The sequence below is a fragment of the Pelophylax lessonae genome, assembly GCF_965119305.1.
Source record: "Pelophylax lessonae genome assembly, chromosome: 1".
Taxonomy (NCBI): Eukaryota; Metazoa; Chordata; class Amphibia; order Anura; family Ranidae; genus Pelophylax; species Pelophylax lessonae.
In genome coordinates this window covers 494,307,469-494,329,494 of record NC_138768.1, presented here as the reverse complement: position 1 = coordinate 494,329,494, position 22,026 = coordinate 494,307,469, and the positions used below count along the sequence as shown (strand labels likewise).

The following is a 22,026-nucleotide window of genomic DNA, read 5'->3' as shown; positions in this document are numbered from 1 at the left end:
GGCGGGGGGTCAATCATGCTTTGGGGCTGTTTTGCTTCTGCAGGTACAGGGAAGCTTCAGCGTGTGCTGAATTCTCTTCAGTACCAGGAGATATTGGATGACAATGTGATGCAGTCCGTCACAAACCTGAGGCTTGGGAGACATTGGACCTTTTAACAGGCCAATGATCCCAAGCATACCTCCAAGTCCACTAGAGCATGGTTGCAGATTAAAGGCTGGAACATTTTGGAGTGGCCATCAGTCACCAGACTTAAATCAGATTGAGAACCTCTGGTGGGACTTAAAGAAAGCAGTTGCAGTGCACAAGCCTAAGAATGTGACTGAACTGGAGGCTTTTGCCCATGACGAATGGGCGAAGATACCCGTAGATCGCTGCAAGACACTTGTGTCAAGCTATGCTTCACGTTTAAAAGCTGTTATAACTGTAAAAGGATGTTGTACTAAGTACTAAGATTGAATGTCACTTGGGGGTTGAATAAAACTGATAATGATGTGAGCACAGAAAAGACATTTGTGGTTATTTCATTATAAAAGTTATGTTATATTTGTCTGACCTACAAGTGCCTCTTTGATTTAATTGTAAGCAGGATGACTGAATGATCAAAATCAATGTCAAACTGGCCAAAACAATAAATTTCAGTGGGGGTTGAATAATTTTGAATACAACTGTATGTGTGCAATATGCTCTGCCCTAGTTTTTTTGCTGTTGATATATTTAAAGAATTTCTTTGGGTTCTTTTTACTATCCTCCGCTATTTGTCTCTCAAAGCTGATTTTAGCCATTTTGATTTCGTATTTACATTTCTTATTTGCCTTCTTGTATTGCTTGAAAGCCGATACTGTGACCTTTGATTTATAATTCTTGAAGGCCAATTTTTTTCCCCTTAATAAGTTTAACATTACGGTTTAGCCAGCCAGGTTTTGCTTTCTCTTCTAAATTAATTTCCCATAGGAATGCACTGCGAGATGCATTTGTTTAATATGTTCCTAAAGCAATCCCATTTTTCCTCCGTGGTCAGTGTTCCTAGGGTTAGGTCCCAGTTTACCCTTGCCATCATGGAGCACAATTTGGGAAAGTTTGCCCTTCTGAAGTTTAGGGTTCTTAAGTTCCCCACTTGCCTTGTTATATTGTTATTTACGCTAAATGTGATCATCCTGTGATCGCTAGAGCCCAGGTTGTCCTGGACTCCTACCTCCGAGATTAGGTCTGGGTCATTAGTGATCAATAGATCCAGGACTGCATTTTCTCTAGTAGGAGAATCCACTGAGACATGTAGTTGTCCTGTAAGGTTTCCATGAAGAGACGGGCCTTCTGTGAGTGTGTAGTCCCCTCTTCCCAGTCAATGTCGGGATAATTGAAGTCCCCCAATACGATGACTGATCCCAGTTTTGCCACTTTTCCCAATAGTGATATAAATTCCAGCTCTACCTCCTCCCTTTGGTTGGGTGGCCTATAGCAATCCCCCATAATTACTTTTTCTATTTTCTTCTCCCCTGTGGAGTTCTACCCATACGGATTCTAACTCCATACTCATCCCTTCCGTAATATCACTCCTCTCTATCACCCTTGCATTGTTCTTGACATAGAGACATACCCCTCCCCCTCTCTTTCCTGCCCTGTCCTTCCGGTACACCGAGTACCCTTGGATATTGGCCAGCCAGTCATGTGAGGGGTCGAACCAAGTTTTCGTTATTCCCACAAGGTCTATGTCCTCCTCCATGCACTAAAATTTCCAACTCATCCATTTTATTAGCTAGGCTCCTGGCATTTGCATATACCCCTCTCAGTTTTGTGTAAGTTGATGGTGAATGGTGATTATTTTTATTCCTGTTCGGTCTGAGGTTTTCCCGCACAGACCCCCCCCCCCCCCATTGACGTTTATGGAACTACTGTCGCTGTTGACTAATACTGCCTTCTGTCCTTTGCTCCCTCCAGACTGACCCTACTTCTGAGCCTTCCCCCCCGTCTCCTAGTTTAAAAGCCCCTCCAACTTGGTGGCCATCTTTCTCCCCAAAATTGCTGTACCATCCCCATTAGGGTGCAGCCCATCCTTACTAAAGGATGTTTTTTTATATATATGTGTATGTATGTATGTATGTATGTATGTATGTATATATATATATATATATATATATATATATATATATATATATATATATATCCTCCATAGGATTACCTTTTTCCTCATTTCTGTTTAGTAATGAATATGAAGATGTTTTATTAGTGATAGTTACAGGAAGTCATTTTGTGTGCCTGCCCAATTGCTCTGAACCTTTTAAATGCATGTTTAGGCCCTGTTCACACCTAAGTGTTTTTCAGCTTGTAAAATGCTCATCTCTGAAGTCTCAAAATGCCCAACTAGCAAAATTCCATTAATTTCAATGGCCCCTGTTCACATATGATCGTTTTGTTGCCTGAAGCACAAAAAAGTACATGAGCTTCTTTTTTGGCAGATTTCAAGCGTTTTTTTGTTAGATGTCAATGCCTGCCTCTAAACGCCTGCAAAATGCACCTACAAAACTCTCCCTAAAAAGTCTGAAAACGATACGCTCAGGTGTGAATGGAACCTAAGGCTAGGTTCACATCTCAAAATTGTATGTTCTCTAGACCCAAGGAAAAACCTGCTGCATTTTAGTAGACGCGAGGGGGTGCCATTTGTTTTTTTTAAGCCCTAAACTGCATTGTGCAACAGCACCAAGCAATTCAGTTCAGTGTGATTTAAAAAAAAAAAAATCAGGGACTTGCAGATAGGGCAGCCCATTGGAATGAATGTACTGCCGTACCTGGGATGCGCATGCACAAATTCCATATCTGAATGGAGCTTTACGTACTGCTTTCTTTAACTTTTTACGTCCTAGACCTAATTATTTTAGTTGTCTAAATTCTTGTTTAGTTTGCACCAATGTTTTCACTTTTTATGGGAAATATATTCATCTTCACCCTTTTTTTTTTTTATTCATGACCGAATCCTTGTGGAATATTTTTTAAAAGGGAATTATTAGTATATTTTAATTTTAATATATACAAATGCTACCACACTTTTTAAAAATTGGCATACCTTTTTAATGTGATTTATCTTATCTTTGTTGATTGGAAATCTCTGAGATGCATTTGCCTTTTTTATTATGGTTTTAACAGGTGTAAAACTTGTGGAGAGTATATCTATAAAGGAAAGAAGTTCAATGCAAGGAAAGAAACTGTGCAGAATGAGCAATATTTGGGACTCCCAATCTTTCGCTTTTACATCAAGTGTACACGCTGTTTAGCTGAAATCACATTTAAGGTTTGAATAGAAAACATTTTAGTTACTATTAATGCACATTTTTTTCCTGTTGCACAAAATGTATAAAATGTATTTTTTTCTGTATGACACTACTAAATATATAATAAACAAGCAGTTGGGGGAGCAAACCCTGAACATGTATTTCTAAAGCTGGTGCAGCTATGAACCAAACGACATGCATATTTAAAAAAGAATAGCGCACACATGCAAAAGAAAGGACTATCAAATATGAAGACAATCCATAAATAAAAATGGGGATTTGGTCCCACCATATGGCCATATCGTGCTCAAGCCCACCACTACGTCAAAGTACCCCATTATCAGTGGGTCCTACACTATCCATAAAAAAGGATGAATCCAGCCTCTCTAACCCTTGGAGACAACACTCCTTGCTGGGAGAGATGTGCTAATGCACTACAAGGGACTCCTCCTATATCTACTTGATAGTGGACACTGCTAGAGTACAGGTGTGTGTGTGTGGGGGGGGGGGGGGGGCTGCTCAACCTCAGAAGTCTGGTCAGACCGAATACATAATAAACAAGCAAAAAGTTGGGGGAGCAATCCCTGAACATGTATTTCTAAAGCTGGTGCAGCTATGAACCAAGCGACATGCATATTAAAAAAGAATAGCGCACACATGCAAAAGAAAGGACTATCAAATATGAAGAATACAATCCATAAATAAAAATGGGGTTGAGCACCCCACACACACCTGTACTCTATCAGTGTCCACTATCAAGTAGATATAGGAGGAGTCCCTTGTAGTGCAGTTGCACATCTCTCCCAGCAAGGAGTATTATCTCCAAGGGTTAGAGAGGCTGGATTCATGCTTTTTTATGGATAGTGTAGGACCCACTGACAATGGGGTACTTTGACGTAGTGGTGGGCTTGAGCACGATATGGCCATATGGTGGGACCAAATCCCCATTTTTATTTATGGATTGTCTCCATATTTGATAGTCCTTTCTTTTACATGTGTGCGCTATTCTTTTTTAATATGCATGTCGCTTGGTTCATAGCTGCACCAGCTTTAGAAATACATGTTCAGGGTTTGCTCCCCCTACTTTTTGCTTGTTTATTATGTATATACTAAATATATAGTGTGTGTGTGTATGTATGTATGTATGTATGTGTATATGTATATGTGTATATATATATATATATATATATATATATATATATATATATATATATATATATATATATATACACACACACAATCAAAATTGGAGCACAACCTATAATTTCCTAGTTTTCAAGGTCACTGCTTGGTCCTATTTTTTAATTGATCTGAACAGGAGTAAAAGAACACAGTTTTGTTAAGCATATTTCATGAGTTGCATATGTTTTGATGAACAGATTAAAAAACTTCAATTAGATTCGAAAAGAACATTGATCAAAATTATAGAACACTTGTAGATACCTCCCAATTATTGGTGTTAATCTGGCACCTTGTGCTAATTGCTTTATTTATCTTACATACCTGAACAGGCAGCCTAACTTTCTAGTTTTCACGGACTTTGCAAGATGGTGAGCCTTTCTAAAGTGACTCAAACTGGCAATTGGTTTTCCAGATGAAGGTCAAAAGGATAACCCTTTCAGCCATAGCAAGAGACGTTTTGTCATTCCAAATCTGTGAATTCTAGAATATTGCATCTTTTTTTTTTTTATTTATTAAAGTTTTTATTGAACATAGAAAAAAAAAAAAACAAACACACTTTCCAATGTACAGACATGGCATTGGCCTACATCAAACAATGCAAAATACATAGTTACATTAGTAGGTGAGGTTGAATAAAGACAATAGTCCATCCAGTTCAACCTGTGTAGGTGTGTGTGGCCTTAATCATCTTGCATACCCCTGAATGTTCGGATTCTTGAGATGTACGTCTTTTGAAAGCCACCATACTTCCCGCAGAAACTACCTCTTGTGGTAGATAATTCCACAATCTTGTAGCCCTAACAGTAAAGAACCCCCCTCGTTTCCTGAGGTTAAAACGCTTCTCCTCCAGACGCATTGTATGCCCTCTAGTCCTCATGCAATCTTTCCGACTGAATAGCTTTTTTTCTATAACAACAAAAGGTGTCCGATAATATTAAATACAAAGGTAATATCCTCACACTAGCAGCGCTATATAAATGGACTGAAGACTAGATTCAAAAGTCCTTCAATTTACAGATGGGTATTTCCAGGTCCTGTGGTAGGTTGGTTAAACACAGTCCTTTAAACCAGGAAGGGTGTGAGGGGTCCTGACCGTAGCACCAGATATCCACCACCACTTTGTGCACCCCCCCTATTCTTAAAACTCACCAGATGGTAGTGAATCAAGATCCTTCAAAATATTCCACCACTGGGATACAGCATTGGACACTGGACCCAATTTTCCTCTATTATCCGCACAATCTCCTCCGTTTCCAACAGACCATGTAAGCGAACAGAGTAGGGCAACAATAGTGTAATTCCACCAATGACGTTTATTAAACACAGCAAACAACAAAATGTAGCCCCTCTCCCCTCAGGATGTCTACTTACAGGAGGAAGCATATAGTGAAGGCATTGAGTGGAAATGTAAAATCCGCTGGATCACTCTGTACCAAAATAAATGGAATCTGGAAAGAGCTCCGGCGTCTGTGTAGGTGTCCTATGCGACCGCGCACATCGGCTCTGACGCGTTTCGTCCGACTTCAACAGAGAGCCCGTGTGCGCGGCGCGGTCGTAGGCTATTTATAATGGCGCCGGCACTCACGCCAAATCCAGCGTCACCCGGAAGTGAAGTTACAATACGTATTTCCGGTGGTGACCACTTCCGGCGTGCATACTCGCTCCGCCCAGCGTCACAGCGCGGGACTCGCGGTATGCCGGAAGTGCGTCATTGATGTAAACATCCGGTCGGCTTCGGTGACAATACTACAGGAAGAGATCACCCTACGTTGATCAATCCTGTCTCACATCGCATAGGCACAATGCTTACCACATTTCCACATGCGGGAGTTGTCATCTAGCCGTATCCTTAAGCCAAATCACAGGAACTTCAGAATCTTTAGCCATAAATTGCTATTATTTTAAAACCTGAATGCATAAATAAATTCACTAAATGCCATTCACCTAACATAAACTTTTTTTCTATGCTGAGATCACCATTGAGATATTTATAAATTGCTATCATGTCCCCTTTCAGGCGTCTCTTCTCCAGGGAGAATAAATAGAGTATCAAATACGGTCATCCTAGTTTTCCCATCATCTGGCAAAACATTCTAAACCCTATATCACAGGTCCCACATCCACCCTCCAACAGTGCTGATAAAGATGAACAGCGGATTGACCAGACAGTAACACAGTGCATGGCCTACCCCTCCCGAAGCTACTGCAGTCGTCTAGACATTACAAGTTCCCCGGGACTCAGCCCAGGCATATCCAGCCAGGGCGACCACAATTTTTCAAATCTTGTCAGGCTGCCTCTATGTTGATAGATATACCTTTCCATAATTAAAGTGTTTCCCATATGTGAAATCCAAGAGGCCACTGAGGGTGGCGTGGAAGAGCTTACGAGCTTGAAACAGAGCCCTATTTCCGGGTTCGGCGCCACATGAAGGACAAGCCCGGCTTATAAAAAGTGCTCATCCCGCTCGCAATACCTTGCCGCCGACCTCCTCACCTCCGGTGAGTTGCACCGAACCTCCCTGCACCCATGGACCGCTTCTTAGTCCATGGAGGTGTCGGCAATCCCGCGCCACCGCAGCTGGACTCACCACAGCAGGCCGCTCCCCAGCCTCCAGTCAACATGGCTGCCGCGATCCTTGCTGACGGCGTAGCCCCGCTCCCCACTATGTCTGTGCCCTCCTCTGACATGGATCCCCAATACCAACTGATGGCACAAGTAGTGGCTGCCATTATCTCCCCCACCATCACGGAGGCAGAGGAGCAGGCGGTAGCAGCAGGGATCTCCCAGCTTCGCAAAGAGCTAGGAGACCAGGCCAAGAGCATCTCTGAGGTGGAACACAGAGTTTTGGATCTCAAGGATGAATCGCAGTCATCTTTTGAGGCCAAAACTGCGCAAACAAAACAGTATCTGCTGGACAAGATTGATGACCTTGAAAATAGGTCCCGTAGGAATAATCTTCGGATTATAGGTTTGCCAGAATCCTTTAACACGGGCCTGCTTTCAGATGTCTGCTCCTCACGGATCCCCCAGGCCCTAGGCATAACATCCACATGCACCATCGAGTGAGCTCACCGCCTGGGAGCGCCCTCAAATGATCGCAGGACCCCACGCCCAGTAATCGTTCGATATTTAAACTATGCAGACAGACTTGCCATTCTAAAATCATTCAAAAATGCAAAATCTCTCTCCCTGGATGGCCGTAAGCTTTTACTTTTCGCTGACTATCCCAGGAAGTGGCATGCAGGCGAAAGGGCTTTCAACCCTCCTGCAATGCCTTATATCAAAAGGGACTCAAATTGACTCTAGCCGATCCAGCAACCCTCAGATTCACAGACCAATTTGGAGAATCTAAAGCATTCACCCATCCTGATGAGGCCATGGATTACATCCAATCCCACCTCCATTTGTCTATGGACACGCATCCCCCTGCTGCTCCCTTCATCTCCCCCCTCCAACAGGGATCTTCGCAGCCCCTGTAAAGAATCGCCCAAGAGGGGCCACATTTCTGGAAATCCTTCCTACAGAGACAGACCTCGCTGACCTCTCACTCGTGTCCATGGCATATACTCGCTCTTCGGGGAGCTCCCATAAGTTGTTCTATCACTAATTAACTGTTTCGTTACTGCCTGATCAGAGTTTTTCATAAGTGATACTCCCTTGCAGCGGCACGGTTGTAAATGGCCTATAGTGGCGCTAAGCCACTCCTCATATGGTTAATTGTTCTGTCATGTTACTGAAGCTCTTTTTTGTTTTTTTGTTTTTTTGATTCATGTTCCCACACAGCCTTACATAGTTACATAGTAGGTGAGGTTGAATAAAGACAATAGTCCATCTAGTTCAACCTGTGTAGGTGTGTGTGGCTGTAATCATCTCACATACCCCTGAATGTTCTGATCCTTGAGATGTAAGTCTAAGAGTCTTTTGAAAGCCACCATACTACCCGCAGAAACCACCTCTTGTGGTAGAGAATTCCACAATCTTGTAGCCCTAATAGTAAAGAACCCCCCGCGTTGCCTGAGGTTAAAACGCTTCTCCTCTAATCGCATTGTATGCCCTCGAGTCCTCATGCAATCCCTTCGAATGAACAGCTTTTTTTCTAAGCTGGGATCCCCATTAAGATATTTATAAATTGCTATCATGTCCCCCCTCAGACGTCTCTTCTCCAGGGAGAATAAATCGAGCGATTGCAGACGCTCTTCATAGTCAAGGTCCTCCAATCCCCTAATTAGTTTAGTTGCCCTTCTCTGGACTCTCTCCAGCTCCAACACATCCCTCCTGGGGACTGGCGACCAGAACTGGACGGAATACTCCAGATGCGGTCGGACCAGAGTTTTATAAAGTGGAAGGATTATAGTCTTATCTCTGGAATGCATCCCTTTCTTTATGCATGCTAATGTTCTGCTGGCTTTGGCAGCTGCCGCTTGACATTGCATTCTGTTGCCTAATCTATCATCAACCAAGACTCCCAGATCCTTCTCCATTTTTGATTCCCCCAAGGGTTCCCCTTCTAACGTGTATTGTGTTTTTATGTTTTTAGTCCCCAAGTGCAAAACCTTACACTTCTCCACGTTAAACCTCATTTGCCATGTCATTGCCCACTCTGTAATTATGTCCAGGTCATTCTGTAGGATATTTGCTTCATGTTGTGAAGTTATTGCCCTGGCCAATTTTGTATCATCTGCAAAAACTGATATCGAACTACTGATCCCGACCTCAATGTTGTTTATGAATAAATTGAACAAGGTTGGTCCCAAGACTGAGCCTTGGGGGACCCCGCTTACCACCTCAGACCAGTCTGAGTATGCGCTGTTTATTACTACCCTTTGGACACGCCTTTTAAGTCAGTTCCGTATCCAAGAGCAAACCCTGCTATCGATACCTGCAGACCTTATTTTATAAATTAAGCGCTTGTGGGGAACTGTATCAAACGCCTTAGCGAAATCCAAGTACACCACATCCACTGGTCTCTTCCTATCAAGCTCACAGCTCACCTCCTCGTAGAATGTTAAGAGATTGGTTTGACAAGAACGCCCATTTGTAAACCCGTGCTGATTACTGAGAAAAATATATATCACAGCGCAAACAATAATAAAGTGGTTACGTTCTACTTAAAAAACTCATAAAGTGCACCGTGCAATTGTGTGCAAAAATTGGGGTGTAGAAACCATATAGACATATACTATATAAATATAATTAAAATGTATAAATATAAAGTGCCAGTCCAGATGTAATAGTTGTTTAAGATCTCAGTAGATGATAAGATGTACACAGTCCCAAAAGATGTCTCACAAAGGTGCTGGAGTGCCAGGAAGAAAGTGCACAAAACATGCAATCTTTTGTGGTGCAGTGAGCCAGTGCCGGACCTCCCCCTTTGGGTGTTCACTTACCGGACAATGGTGACCCCTATGCTGTATAGCAATAGAGATCGACAAGGCTTATGTCCTAGTAAGGAACCGGCTATTAACTCCTCCAAGGCGAAAGTATCTCCACAGATGTAAATACCCCGATACATGTATTGGAGAAAAGGATGCTCATATAGTGTAAATCCGATAAAAGGTTGTTTATTGTGCAAAATAATGAAAATACACTCACATTTCGTTGCTTAGAAAAAGGCATATAGGTTAAAAATCTCGTCCTTCCTGGTAGCAGGTGCCGCTAGAGCGCCCCGTGGTTTCGGCGTGCGTTCCACCGCACCGGAAGTGACGTATCGCTAGGACGTAGACCGGAAGTGCGTCGACGCGTTTCGCCCTCCTCTTCCGGGCGTTTTCACAGACGTATTGGCTGATTGCTGCTGATTACTGCTGATGATGTTGTTGTCTTTAGCAAACTCTACGATATAGTCCCTTATCATCCCCTCCAGAAGTTTACATACTACTGATGTCAAACTGACAGGCCTATAATTTCCCGGGATATGCCTCTGGCCCTTTTTGAATAATGGAATCACGTTAGCTTTCTTCCAATCCCCTGGTACATCTCCTGTCCTAATACTGTCAGCAAAGATCAGGAACAGTGGTCTCGATATAACTTTACTGAGTTCCTTGAGTACTCTCGGATGTACGCCATCCGGGCCTGGTGATTTGTTTGTGTTAAGTTTATCCAGCCTTTCCCTAATATCACCCTCTGTTAGCCATAATGGCAAGTCCTGTGTATTACTACTAGCCATACAGTCAGCCTTACCGGAGCCTTGACTCCTCTCGCTTCCTCTCATCGGGTGTAGTCATGCCTGGAACATCTCTTGTCTCTCATCTCAGCAGCACACCTATTCTACATTAGCAGCGAGCGGAACCAGGCTTCATACGGTAACGCTGTCGGAGGTACAGGTTCATGCGGAAAAAAGAAGTTTCCTCACGTTTATAGTATGTTTGTTTTTTTTTTCCTTTTATTTACTTGTTTTTTTTCATCCCTCTACACTCCAGGACCCTTGGAGTGTAGACGGATTGGTACCCACTCCCTGCCCACCCTCCTCCTTTCTACCACCCCTGCGTTCTCGTTCCCTCTCTTGCACCACCTTCTCCGATTGATACTCCCTTTGACTGTGGTTTTAATCTACTTGCACAATGATAATCCCTTTCTTTGATCCTCCTTGATAGGAAGACTTACCCCATGAGGGCGTTAAGGGACTCCAATCTCCCCACAAACGTATGGCTGTGTTGCGACACTTACGGTGTCTCGGCGCGGATATAGCCGCTCCTTCAGGAATCTCGCCTCACCCAGACAGATTTTGAACGCATGCAAAAACTCTGGGTGGGCCGAGTCTATGGCTCAGCCTCTCCCAAAAGTAAAGCTGGTTTCCTTATATTGGTTCATAAGCGGGTCACATCAGACATTGTCACACTCTACTCTCACACTGAAGGCAGAATCCAGATTCTTAAAATAACCCATAATACTGACTCATTTTTTTTAGCAAATATTTATGCTCCCACTCCATCCTCTGTCCCATTCTTTCAGCGCCTGACCGGGCTACTGGCCCCCTGCATTCACTTGCCAATCCTGCTGGGGGGGGATTTCAATGCGGTGATGAACCCATCCGTTGATCATCTCACAGCCGTCACACACTACCACTACATGCTCCCTCCTGTTCCTTCCTGCCTAATTTTGCGGATAGTCTCCTCCTCACAGATAGACAGGACATACTTATTACTCTCCCCCACATGACTCGTTCTCAAGAATAGATTATTTCTTTAGTAATGCCTCTATGCTTCACTCACTACAATCCCTGGAGATTGCTGACCTGGTTATCTCAGACCACTCCCTGCTCTCGGTCCTACTTACCCTTTCCACCCCGACATCCAATTACAAACCATGGAGTTTTCCCTCTGATCTGGCTGAAAACCCCGAATTGCGAACTATTCTAGATGATGTATGGAAAAACTTTCTTACAGACAATGCCCAGCATGCAGACTACCCGGTTCTGCTGTGGGAGACGGGCAAAGCGGTCTTACAAGGCCGGATCATCGCTTTCGCCTCAGCTTTCAAGAAGAAAAAGAAGAAGGCAAACCTCCGCTATAAAACAGCAAGTGAGGTGTTCCAATCTGCTCACTCCCGTCTCCAGCAGCAGCACTCCTCTTCTCATGTGGTGCAGTGGAGGGAAGCTAAACAAAATTTCGACAAATGGGCCCTGACCCAGGAACAGTTCCACGAAACAGTTCAGGACATCCAGTGCCATAAATTTGGGAACAAGTCCGGAAAACTCCTAACCAGGCTCTGTAGGGGCCCACACACCACCACTCCCATAGCCTCCCTAAAAGATTCTTCAGGAACTCTGATTTCCACTCCGGAAGGGGTGAACTTAATTATGGAAAAATTCTATGCTAATCTTTACGGCCCTGACCCCATTGATGTAGCGGAACCCAATAGCTTTCTAAAGGACATACATCTACCAATGCTATCGCAAACCCAACTCTCTCAACTCAATGCACCCATCGATATTTCTGAAGTCATAACCACCATTTCCTCATTATCTCTGGGCAAAGCCCCTGGCCCAGATGGGATTACCTTTGAATTTTTTTTTAAGCTTGCCAAAGATATGCTCTCCCCCACTCTGACTATCATGTACCAACATACCTTGGACGGTGGTAGGTATATACCTACAGGTGCCCAAGCTTTCATTAAGCTCATACCCAAACCGGGCAAAGACCCCTCTGAACCTGGTTCCTACCGTCCGATATCCCTAATTAACCTAGACGCTAAATTGTTATCCAAAATTATAGCCAACCGCCTTGCACTTATCATGCCCACACTTTTACACCCATCACAAGCTGGTTTTACAAAGGGGCGCTCAGCTACCGCCAACATTCGTAAAGTCTTGGCAGTATTATCCCAACAACAATCTCAACCCCAATCTGAACTTGCCATACTTACGCTTGATGCCGAAAAGGTATTTGACAATGTTCGCTTTCAATGGCTCCACCTTTCCCTCCAAAAATGTGGCTTCTCCGGTCCATTCATGCACCTCATCACGGCCATGTACGACTCACCCACTGCGAAAGTAGTTACCTCCAACCTCTTGTCAAACGAAATTCCCCTTCACAAAGGCACCCGACAGGGTTGCCCCCTATCTCCCCTCCTTTTTAATCTGGCCCTGGAGCCCCTCTCCCGTTTCCTCGCCCTCCACGCCCCTCTCATGGGTGTAAAAATCGGTCAGGAGGACCTGCGCTCGGTCCTCTTCGCCGATGACATTCTCCTCTTCACCTCTGACCCCGCCCATGATGCTGCCACGGTCAAACAAATTTTTAAATGGTTTAGGCTGTTCAGGTCTTCGCATAAACTACTCTAAGAGTGAGATACTCCCCTTGGGAACCCTGAAATCTCCACAATGGGTGGCTTCTTCCCCCTTCCCAATAGCCAAATCCCATATCAAATACCTGGGAATATTGATTGGCAAATCCCCGTCCTCATTGTACCATCTTAACTATACTCCACTTCTAACTACACTTATCAAGGAACTAGAAAGCTGGGCAAAACTTCCCCTGTCTCTCATCGGCAGGTGTCATCTATATAAAATGGTCACCTTCCCCAAATTACTATATGTCCTCCAGACCCTACCCTTACTTATCGAACGCAAGGACCTTACTAAATTCCAGAAATCCCTCACTACATTCTTATGGTCCTCCAAAAAATCCCGTATCGCCCTCCATAAACTGTACCCACCCAGACGCAGTGGTGGTATGAATCTTCCAGATATCAGATTGTATAATCTTTGCAGTTTAGTGAGAGTGGGCATGGACTGGATCCATGGTACATCTAACTTTTCGAAACCGAGCCCTAGAGAATGCCACACGAGCCATTTCTTCCGGGACAACATCCTCCAGAGTTCCCAGTATACAGTAAATTGGATCAAGTGGAACAGTAGTCCCGAACACCCGGTTAAGGGTGCCCAGCACTTCACTCCAATACTTATGGAGCTTCGGGCATCGCCACAACAGGTGAATGAGATCCACCTGGTGGTGGCCACACCGAGCACATGAGGGGTCTCACCGCCCTCCCATCCTATGCAATCTAACCGGGGTGTAGTGCACCTGAAGGACTATGTACAGCTGTGAGACCCGTCGGGCAAGATTAAGAGAAAATGTGATAATAGAAAATAGGATGTCCTCCCATTGGTCATCGGTCAATGTACCTACATCCACCTCCCAAAGAGAAAGCGCCTTCATGGGGTAAGACTTCAGGTGATGCCCTAGTAACATCTGATAGCATTGCAAGATTATTCCCTTAGTTTCCGTATACATCTGCAACAGATGGAAAATATGAGTGCTAGACAAAGTCCAGCCGCCCTTCATCCTCTGTGCGCCCACTGCATGCCGAAGCTGGAAATAGGAATAATACATGGAGGGGGGCAAGTTGAAGCTTCGGGAAAGACAGTAATCTGCCATCCCTGAAAATATGTGCCAACAAAAGTCGCACCAAAAATTCTCCACCTAGGGCCTTGCTGCACTGAAGAGAAAGAACGCTGCTCCAGGTGTGTGGTGATAGCTAGGAGATGGAGTATCCCATAGAGTGCTGGCCCCGGCCCGCCTCCATAGAAAAACTTGTAGAAAAAGAAATAGCTGCACATCCAGGAATTCCAGTTGCCTTTAGATTTCTTTTAATTCCAAAATGTTACAAATGATGACACCAAAGACACCAACATGAAGTCGCGTAGACGCGTTTCACACATACATCTTGTGCCTAATCATTACAATGACAATAACCGACTATAGATCTTAAATAGACTGCCCCAATGATTGCAGGTGTTCTGGGGGCGGTGATAATCAGCGGTTGTGCACAGCTCAATTAATCACCTAACTTCAGCCCCAAAGAGCATCTGAATAGTGATTGGAATACAAAATCAAACTAAAGGTCCAAATTGTTCGTGTATAACGTGGACTCACCCATACACACTAAGACATGGACCAACAATCACATCGAAAATTGTATAAAAATACCAATAAAACTATTGGAAAAAATAAATGTGAAATAAAGGAAAAAAGACCATAGTAAAATGTAAAAACCTCTATCCAATGTGCTCACATATGTGCATGCAGGCACACACCTGCACATACATGAACACATTTCGTGTGCATATACAAAAAACATAATCATAAAATCATTACTTCCTCCATAGAATGAACTGTTCCCACTCTAAGGATGTATGAGCAAATGCATCCATGTATACATCATAAGAAAACCATCTCCATCATGATGTCTGCGTGGACACATATGTTTCAATTATAAAAGATGTTCCAATTCTAAAAGATTATTTGTATGTAAAGGATGTGGGGTAAATCGTTGCAAATCATGCATACAGATACCCACACACCATGATATCGCCTCTTAACCAATGTGTCCACACAGAAACACCAGGAGATATCGGAAATTCAAGCATAATCCATAAAGGATCATTAATGATATAAAAATATACAGCAAAAAAGAGGACTAGTGCAACACATAGTTAGATCATGTTGTATTGTATATTGTCCGTATATAGGCATGTATAAGGATCGAACATACATGTATGTGTACATATGTAGGGCATACCTCCCAATGTATGGAGGGGGTCCCAGTGGGGTTCATTCATAAAAATGACTGCGACTGTGAGTGTTGTGCGGCTGTGGGGGTGGTGCGACTGTGGGGGTGGTGCGACTGAGTGTCAAGTGAGTGTAGCGGAGTGCCAGAGGGTGAGAAGGTCGAGTTAGGAAGCCAGGAAACAGCCACACAGGATAGACTTAAATTACTGAATCCCGATTAGATTAGTAGGACCAATGCCCGGCGGGTGTGGAGATGCGACTCGGTGTACATCTTGTGATATGTATGTGTTCCTCGATCATGCGATCGAGGGCGAATACAAATGCGCAAAATGTAAGAACGTTGCTTCCCTGGAAGCTCTGGTCCTGAATCTAGGGAAGCAGCTGGCAACACTGAGCCGAATGTCCATATCGAAGGAGAGCCGGGGTCGTACCCATCAGGCGCAGGCAGGGGCCTGCACAGAGGTGGGCGGAGTAATGGAGGTGCAAGCATCAGAGCAGAGTAGAGGGTTGACAGTTAGGAGGGGTAGAAGGGGACAAGGCAAGGAGGCCGGTCCTGGGCTGGAGCACCCCAATAGATACGCCCCGTTGCATGATGTTGGGGAAACCAGTCAGGGACCAGCATTTCTGGGGCAGAGTGACGCCCCTAGCTGCCAGGGGAAGAACTCCTCCAGTGAGGCCGGGAGAAAGGAAAAGGAAAGACAGGTGCTGGCGATAGGGGACTCCATTATTAGAAGGACAGACAGTGCAATCTGCCACAAAGACCGTGTGCGCCGAACAGTCTGCTGTTTACCGGGCGCTCGGGTTCAGCACATTGCGGATCGGGTGGACAGATTACTGGGTGGGGCTGGGGAAGACCCAGCTGTCATGGTACACGTGGGTACCAATGACATAGGTAGAGGAAGATGGAGAGTCCTAAACGATTTCAGGGACTTAGGAGCTAAGTACAGGAGTAGGACCTCCAAGGTAGTATTTTCAGAAATACTACCTGTACCTCGAGCCACACCAGAGAGGCAGCGGGAGATTAGGGAAGTTAACAAGTGGCTGAGGAGCTGGTGTAGTAAGGACGGTTTCGGGTTCCTGGAGAACTGGGCCGACTTCTCAGTCGGCCATCGGCTCTATGGTAGGGACCGATTGCACCTAAATGGGGAGGGTGCAGCCGTACTGGGTGAGAAGTTAGAGGGGCTTTTAAACTAGGTGATGGGGGGGAGGGTACAGATGTAGAATTAGTCAGTGGAAAGCAAGATTCAGAGGGCACAAATGGGGACATTAGCGGTAGGGTGTTCGGAGCTCCTAAACCCAGGGTAGGTATGGGGAAAAATTACAAGAGCAGCCTAAAAACATCAAATGAGGATATATGTAAACGGCCAAAATTACGAGGTTTGTATACCAATGCTAGAAGCCTGGCCAACAAGATGGGAGAGCTGGAGCTTCTGATGTTGAGGAGGACTTTTGTGGGAATAACTGAGATTTGGTTCGACAGCTCTCATGACTGGATGGCGACCATTCAGGGGTATTCCCTTTATCGCAGAGATGGAGAAGGTAAAAAAAGGGGGAGGGGTATGTCTGTATATTAAGAACAGTGTACAGGTAAATATGAGGGATGATATTAATAATGGAGCTATGGACGAGGCAGAATCCCTATTGGTAGAACTTCAAAGGGAAGGCACCGTGGGGAAGGTAATATTGGGTGTATGCTATAGACCCCCCAACCTGAGGGAGGAGGGGGAGGCGGACCTCCTTTTACAGATAGGATGGGAAATGCTATTATAATGGGGGACTTTAATTATCCTGTTATAGACTGGGCAGAAAGAACCGCGCATTCAGCCAAGGCTCGGCAGTACCTAAATGTTTTGCAGGACAATTTAATGAGTCAGGTGGTGAATGCACCGACAAACAATGCGGTACTTGACCTACTGATTACCAACAATACAGACCTGCTCACGGATATACAAATACGGGACAACTTAGGAAACAGTGACCATAGGTCAATTAGTTTCAGTATTAATTACACTAATAGTAAACACAAGGGCAATATATGGACACTGAATTTCAAAAGAGCCAATTTCCCAAAACTGCGCTCTCTGCTAGAAAATATCAAATGGGATAGAACCCTGCGAACAAAGAACACGGAGGAAAAATGGGAGTGCTTCAAGAGCATACTTAACAAAGGGATTGACCAGTGCATTCCAAAGGGAAATACAAATAAAAGAGCAAAACTAAACCCTGGGTTGTTAAACTCCAACATACAAATGCATATTAATGCTAAAGAAAAGGTCTTCAAAAAAATACAAGACTGATGGGTCATTGGCAGCATTCAAGCATTACAAAGAGTGTAATAAGAAATGTAAAGACGAAATCAAGGTGGCTAAAATAGAACATGAGAGACATGAGAGAAGAGAGTAAAAAGAACCCCAAAAAATTATGTATAAGTATATAAACAGTAAGAAAGCGAGGCCAGAACACATTGACCCCATAAGACGACATGGGAGATTTGGCCACTCAAGACAGGGAAAAGGCACTAGTGTTAAATAATTTCTTCTCTTCGGTCTTCACAAAAGAATTGGGGGCTACACTAACCCAGCTTGTAAGGCCAAACTAAACAACACACCTCAGGAAGTACCGCCATGGCTAACAGAAGATAGACTTAGAACTAAACTAGAGAAACTTAACATAAATAAATGCATCGGGACCAGATGGCTTGCACCCGAGGGTTCCTAAAGAGCTCAGCCAGGTGATTGCCAGACCATTATTCTTGATCTTTAAGGATAGTTTACAGACGGGTATGGTGCCAGCTGATTGGAAAAAAGCCAACGTGGTACCAATATTTAAAAAAGGGCCGAGATATATCCCGAGTAACTATAGGCCGGTCAGCCTAACATCAGTAGTCTGCAAGATTTTGTAGGGGATGTTAAGGGACCACATACAGGACTTTAGTAATGAAAATGGTATTATTAGTAGTAATCAGCATGGATTCATGAAAAATCGTTCTTGCCAAACCAATCTATTAACCTTCTATGATAAAGTGAGCTGCCACCTAGATAAAGGTAAGCCTGTGGATGTGGTGTATCTGGACTTTGCAAAGGCCTTCAACACCGTTCCCCACAAACGCTTACTGTTCAAACTAAGGAAGGTAGGTATGGACCATAAGGTGAGTACCTGGATAGAGAACTGGCTCCAGGGGAGAGTGCAAAGGGTGGTGATTAATGGGGAGTACTCGGATTGGGCGGGCGTGGAAAGTGGGGTCCCCCAGGGTTCTGTCCTGGGGCCAATCCTGTTTAATTTATTCATAAATGATCTAGAGGAGGGGATATCTAGTACAATCTCAGTATTTGCGGATGATACTAAACTAAGCATGCCAATATCTTCTATGCAGGATGTGGAAACCTTACAAGCGGACCTTAACAAAATAATGGGGTGGGCAAATACATGGCAGATGAGGTTTTAATGTTGAAAAATGTAAAATAATGCACTTGGGTGCCAGAAACCAGAAAGCAAGCTACTCACTAGGGGGGGAACCTCTGGGTAAGTCTAGGATGGAAAAGGACCTGGGGGTACTGGTAGACAACAGGCTTGGCAGTGGCATGTAATGCCAAGCCGCTGCAAGCAAAGCCAACAGAATACTGGGATGTATAAAAAAGGGGATTCACTCGAGAAATAAAGAGATTATTCTCCCTCTCTACAAGACTCTGGTCCGGCCACATCTGGAGTATGCTGTCCAGTTCTGAGCACCGGTCCTCAGGAAGGATGTGCTGGAACTGAAAAGAGTCCAGAGAAGGGCAACAAAAATAATTAGGGGAATGGAGGACCTCAGCTATGAGGAAAGACTACAAGCACTGAACTTATTCTCTCTGGAGAAGAGACGATTGAGGGGGGATATGATATCAATGTACAAATACTGTACTGGCAACCCTAGCATAAGAAACAAACTATTCAGAGAAAGGGAATACAATAAGACACGTGGTCACTCACTAAAACTAGAGGAAAGGCGGTTTAACCTTAAAATACGTAGTGGGTTCTTCACTGTCAGAGCAGTAAGGATGTGGAATTCTCTTCCGCAAACAGTGGTATCAGCAGGGAGCATTGATGGTTTCAAAAAACTATTAGATGGGCACCTTAAAGACCACAACGTACAGGGGTATATAATGTACGGTTAACAGCAAACACACACACATCATAGGTTGAACTGGATGGACTGATGTCTTTTTTTCAACCTCACTAACTATGTAACTGACGTCCCACTCAAAGTTAAGCCAGGTGGAAGATCCAAAATACTTCCTTCCGGCATAGGGATCGAAACGCATCACCCCCCCCCCCGCTTTGGCACCCTGACCTTTTCAATGAACTGGACCCGCATAGCTGTTTTGTCCCCATTGTGGCACCCATTGAAATGTTTAGCCACATTTGTAGACAAATTCTTCTCTATACTTAAAATATGTTGCTGAAACCGATACCGAAGGCGTCTCGTGGTCCTTCCTACATACTGCATTTTGCAAATAGCTCATGTAACTAAGTAAATTATGTAGCTAGTATTGCAGTTGAAGGACCCAATGTCATATACTTTGTGATTGACAGTGGACCTAAATGTAGTACCATCCTGAATGTGGCTGCAGCAGGAACATCCCACTGCCCCACATCTGTAATTCCCTTTACAATGTAGCCATGTGACCGATTGGGGGACTTTGGTGTGGAACAAGCTAGGAGCCAGAGAGCACCCCAAAGACGGGGCTCTACGTGAAACGATATTGACCCCCTCCTTCAAAATCTCTGAGCAAATATCATCTGAAAATAGGAGGGGCAGATGCCTATTAAAAATCTGTTTAACCTCCCTGGCGGTATGATTCTGTCAGGAATTCTGTACCAAAAGCGGTACAATTCTTTTCATGGAAATTTGGTGTTATGTATTATAGGCCTACAATTCTTAGTAATTACTGACTTAAACCTGACTAAAACAAGACTCTAGTAGACATCCCAGATGTGATAAATTTAAAACACAAACGCGTGAATTATAATCAAATCAATAATATAATTTTATTATATAATATATATAATAAAATTATATTATTGATTAGATTATAATTCATGCGTTGTATGTGTGTGTGTGTATATATATATATATATATATATATATATATATATATGTATGTATGTATATATATGTATGTATGTATGTATATATATATATATATATATATATATATATATGTGTGTTTTGTGCAAAGTTTTTTTTTTTTAATTTCCTTCCCTAGTTCCGCTCCCATGCAGCATTGCTGCTGCAGGGAACGGAACTAGGAAGTCCTCCTACCGACAGACGAGCGGCGGAGATCTCGGCTGGCGGTCACAGCAATGAGAGCTCATCGCTGGATCGCCAGGATAAGGTAAGAGACGCTCCGCTGCGCTGTCTGCATAGCTCTGCCATTCACCCCGAGCGTGACTCGGGGATACCGATAATAGCAGAAAATTCCTACCCCGAGTCACGCTCGGGTTTACTGCTAGCGGGGTTAATTATATTAAATTCACTGCTGAAGGGGGTAGAGAGTGTGAGTTGGTTACGTTTATTAATCTGCTGTTGAGTACCCTTCTTTATTAATTCACATCTGTCTTTCCTTCTAGCTATAGTGAGTGCTCTATCCAGCATTCATCCAGAGTATCCCCGCTGTAAAAATCTTGCATATAGGGACCGTGCTTCCCTTTTAAATTGTTCATTATCACTGCAGATGCGTCTGATTCGTAAAAATTTACCTACAGGGATACCCCTGATGGTATGCCTTGGATGGCCCGACTGAGCAAGTAAGAGGGAATTGCCTGAGAGGGGTTTCCTATAGAGAGTGGTACACACCTTGCCATCAACACCTGTCAGACAAACATCCAAAAAAAACATGGAATTATTGTCTGCGGCGCCGGTAAATGAAAGATTTAAACTATTATTGTTAAGGTGTGTAAGCATGAGTGGCATAAGTTCCACTCCCCTACGGACAACCAGCAGGAGGTCCGTCTATAAATCTATAGACCACAATTTCTGTTCTGTAGGGGTTCCCACCCCCAAAGATGTGGGACCGCTCCCACCAACCCATATATACAGTGCCTTGCGAAAGTATTCGGCCCCCTTGAACTTTGCAACCTTTTGCCACATTTCAGGCTTCAAACATAAAGAGATAAAACTGTCATTTTTTGTAAAGAATCAACAACAAGTGGGACACAATCATGAAGTGGAACAAAATTTTTTGGATATTTCAAACTTTGTTAACAAATAAACTGAAAAATTGGGCATGCAAAATTATTCAGCCCCTTTACTTTCAGTGCAGCAAACTCTCTCCAGAAGTTCAGTGAGGATCTCTGAATGATCCAATGTTGACCTAAATGACTAATGATGATAAATAGAATCCACCTGTGTGTAATCAAGTCTCCGTATAAATGTACCTGCACTGTGATAGTCTCAGAGGTCCGTTTAAAGCGCAGAGAGCATCATGAAGAACAAGGAACACACCAGGCAGGTCCAAGATACTGTTGTGGAGAAGTTTAAAGCCGGATTTGGATACAAAAAGATTTCCCAAGCTTTAAACATCCCAAGGAGCA

At 43.8% G+C, this 22,026-nt stretch overlaps 1 protein-coding gene across 1 annotated transcript in view; it reads left to right on the top strand.

Annotated features, from left to right (window-relative positions):
- YJU2 (YJU2 splicing factor homolog) overlaps nt 1–22,026 on the top strand; it is a 160,456-nt gene that overhangs the window by 35,497 nt on the left and 102,933 nt on the right. The window contains exon 3 of the mRNA XM_082274385.1: nt 3,140–3,284. Within this exon, the coding sequence (XP_082130511.1) occupies nt 3,140–3,284 (145 nt within the window). The remainder of the gene's footprint in view (nt 1–3,139; nt 3,285–22,026) is intronic.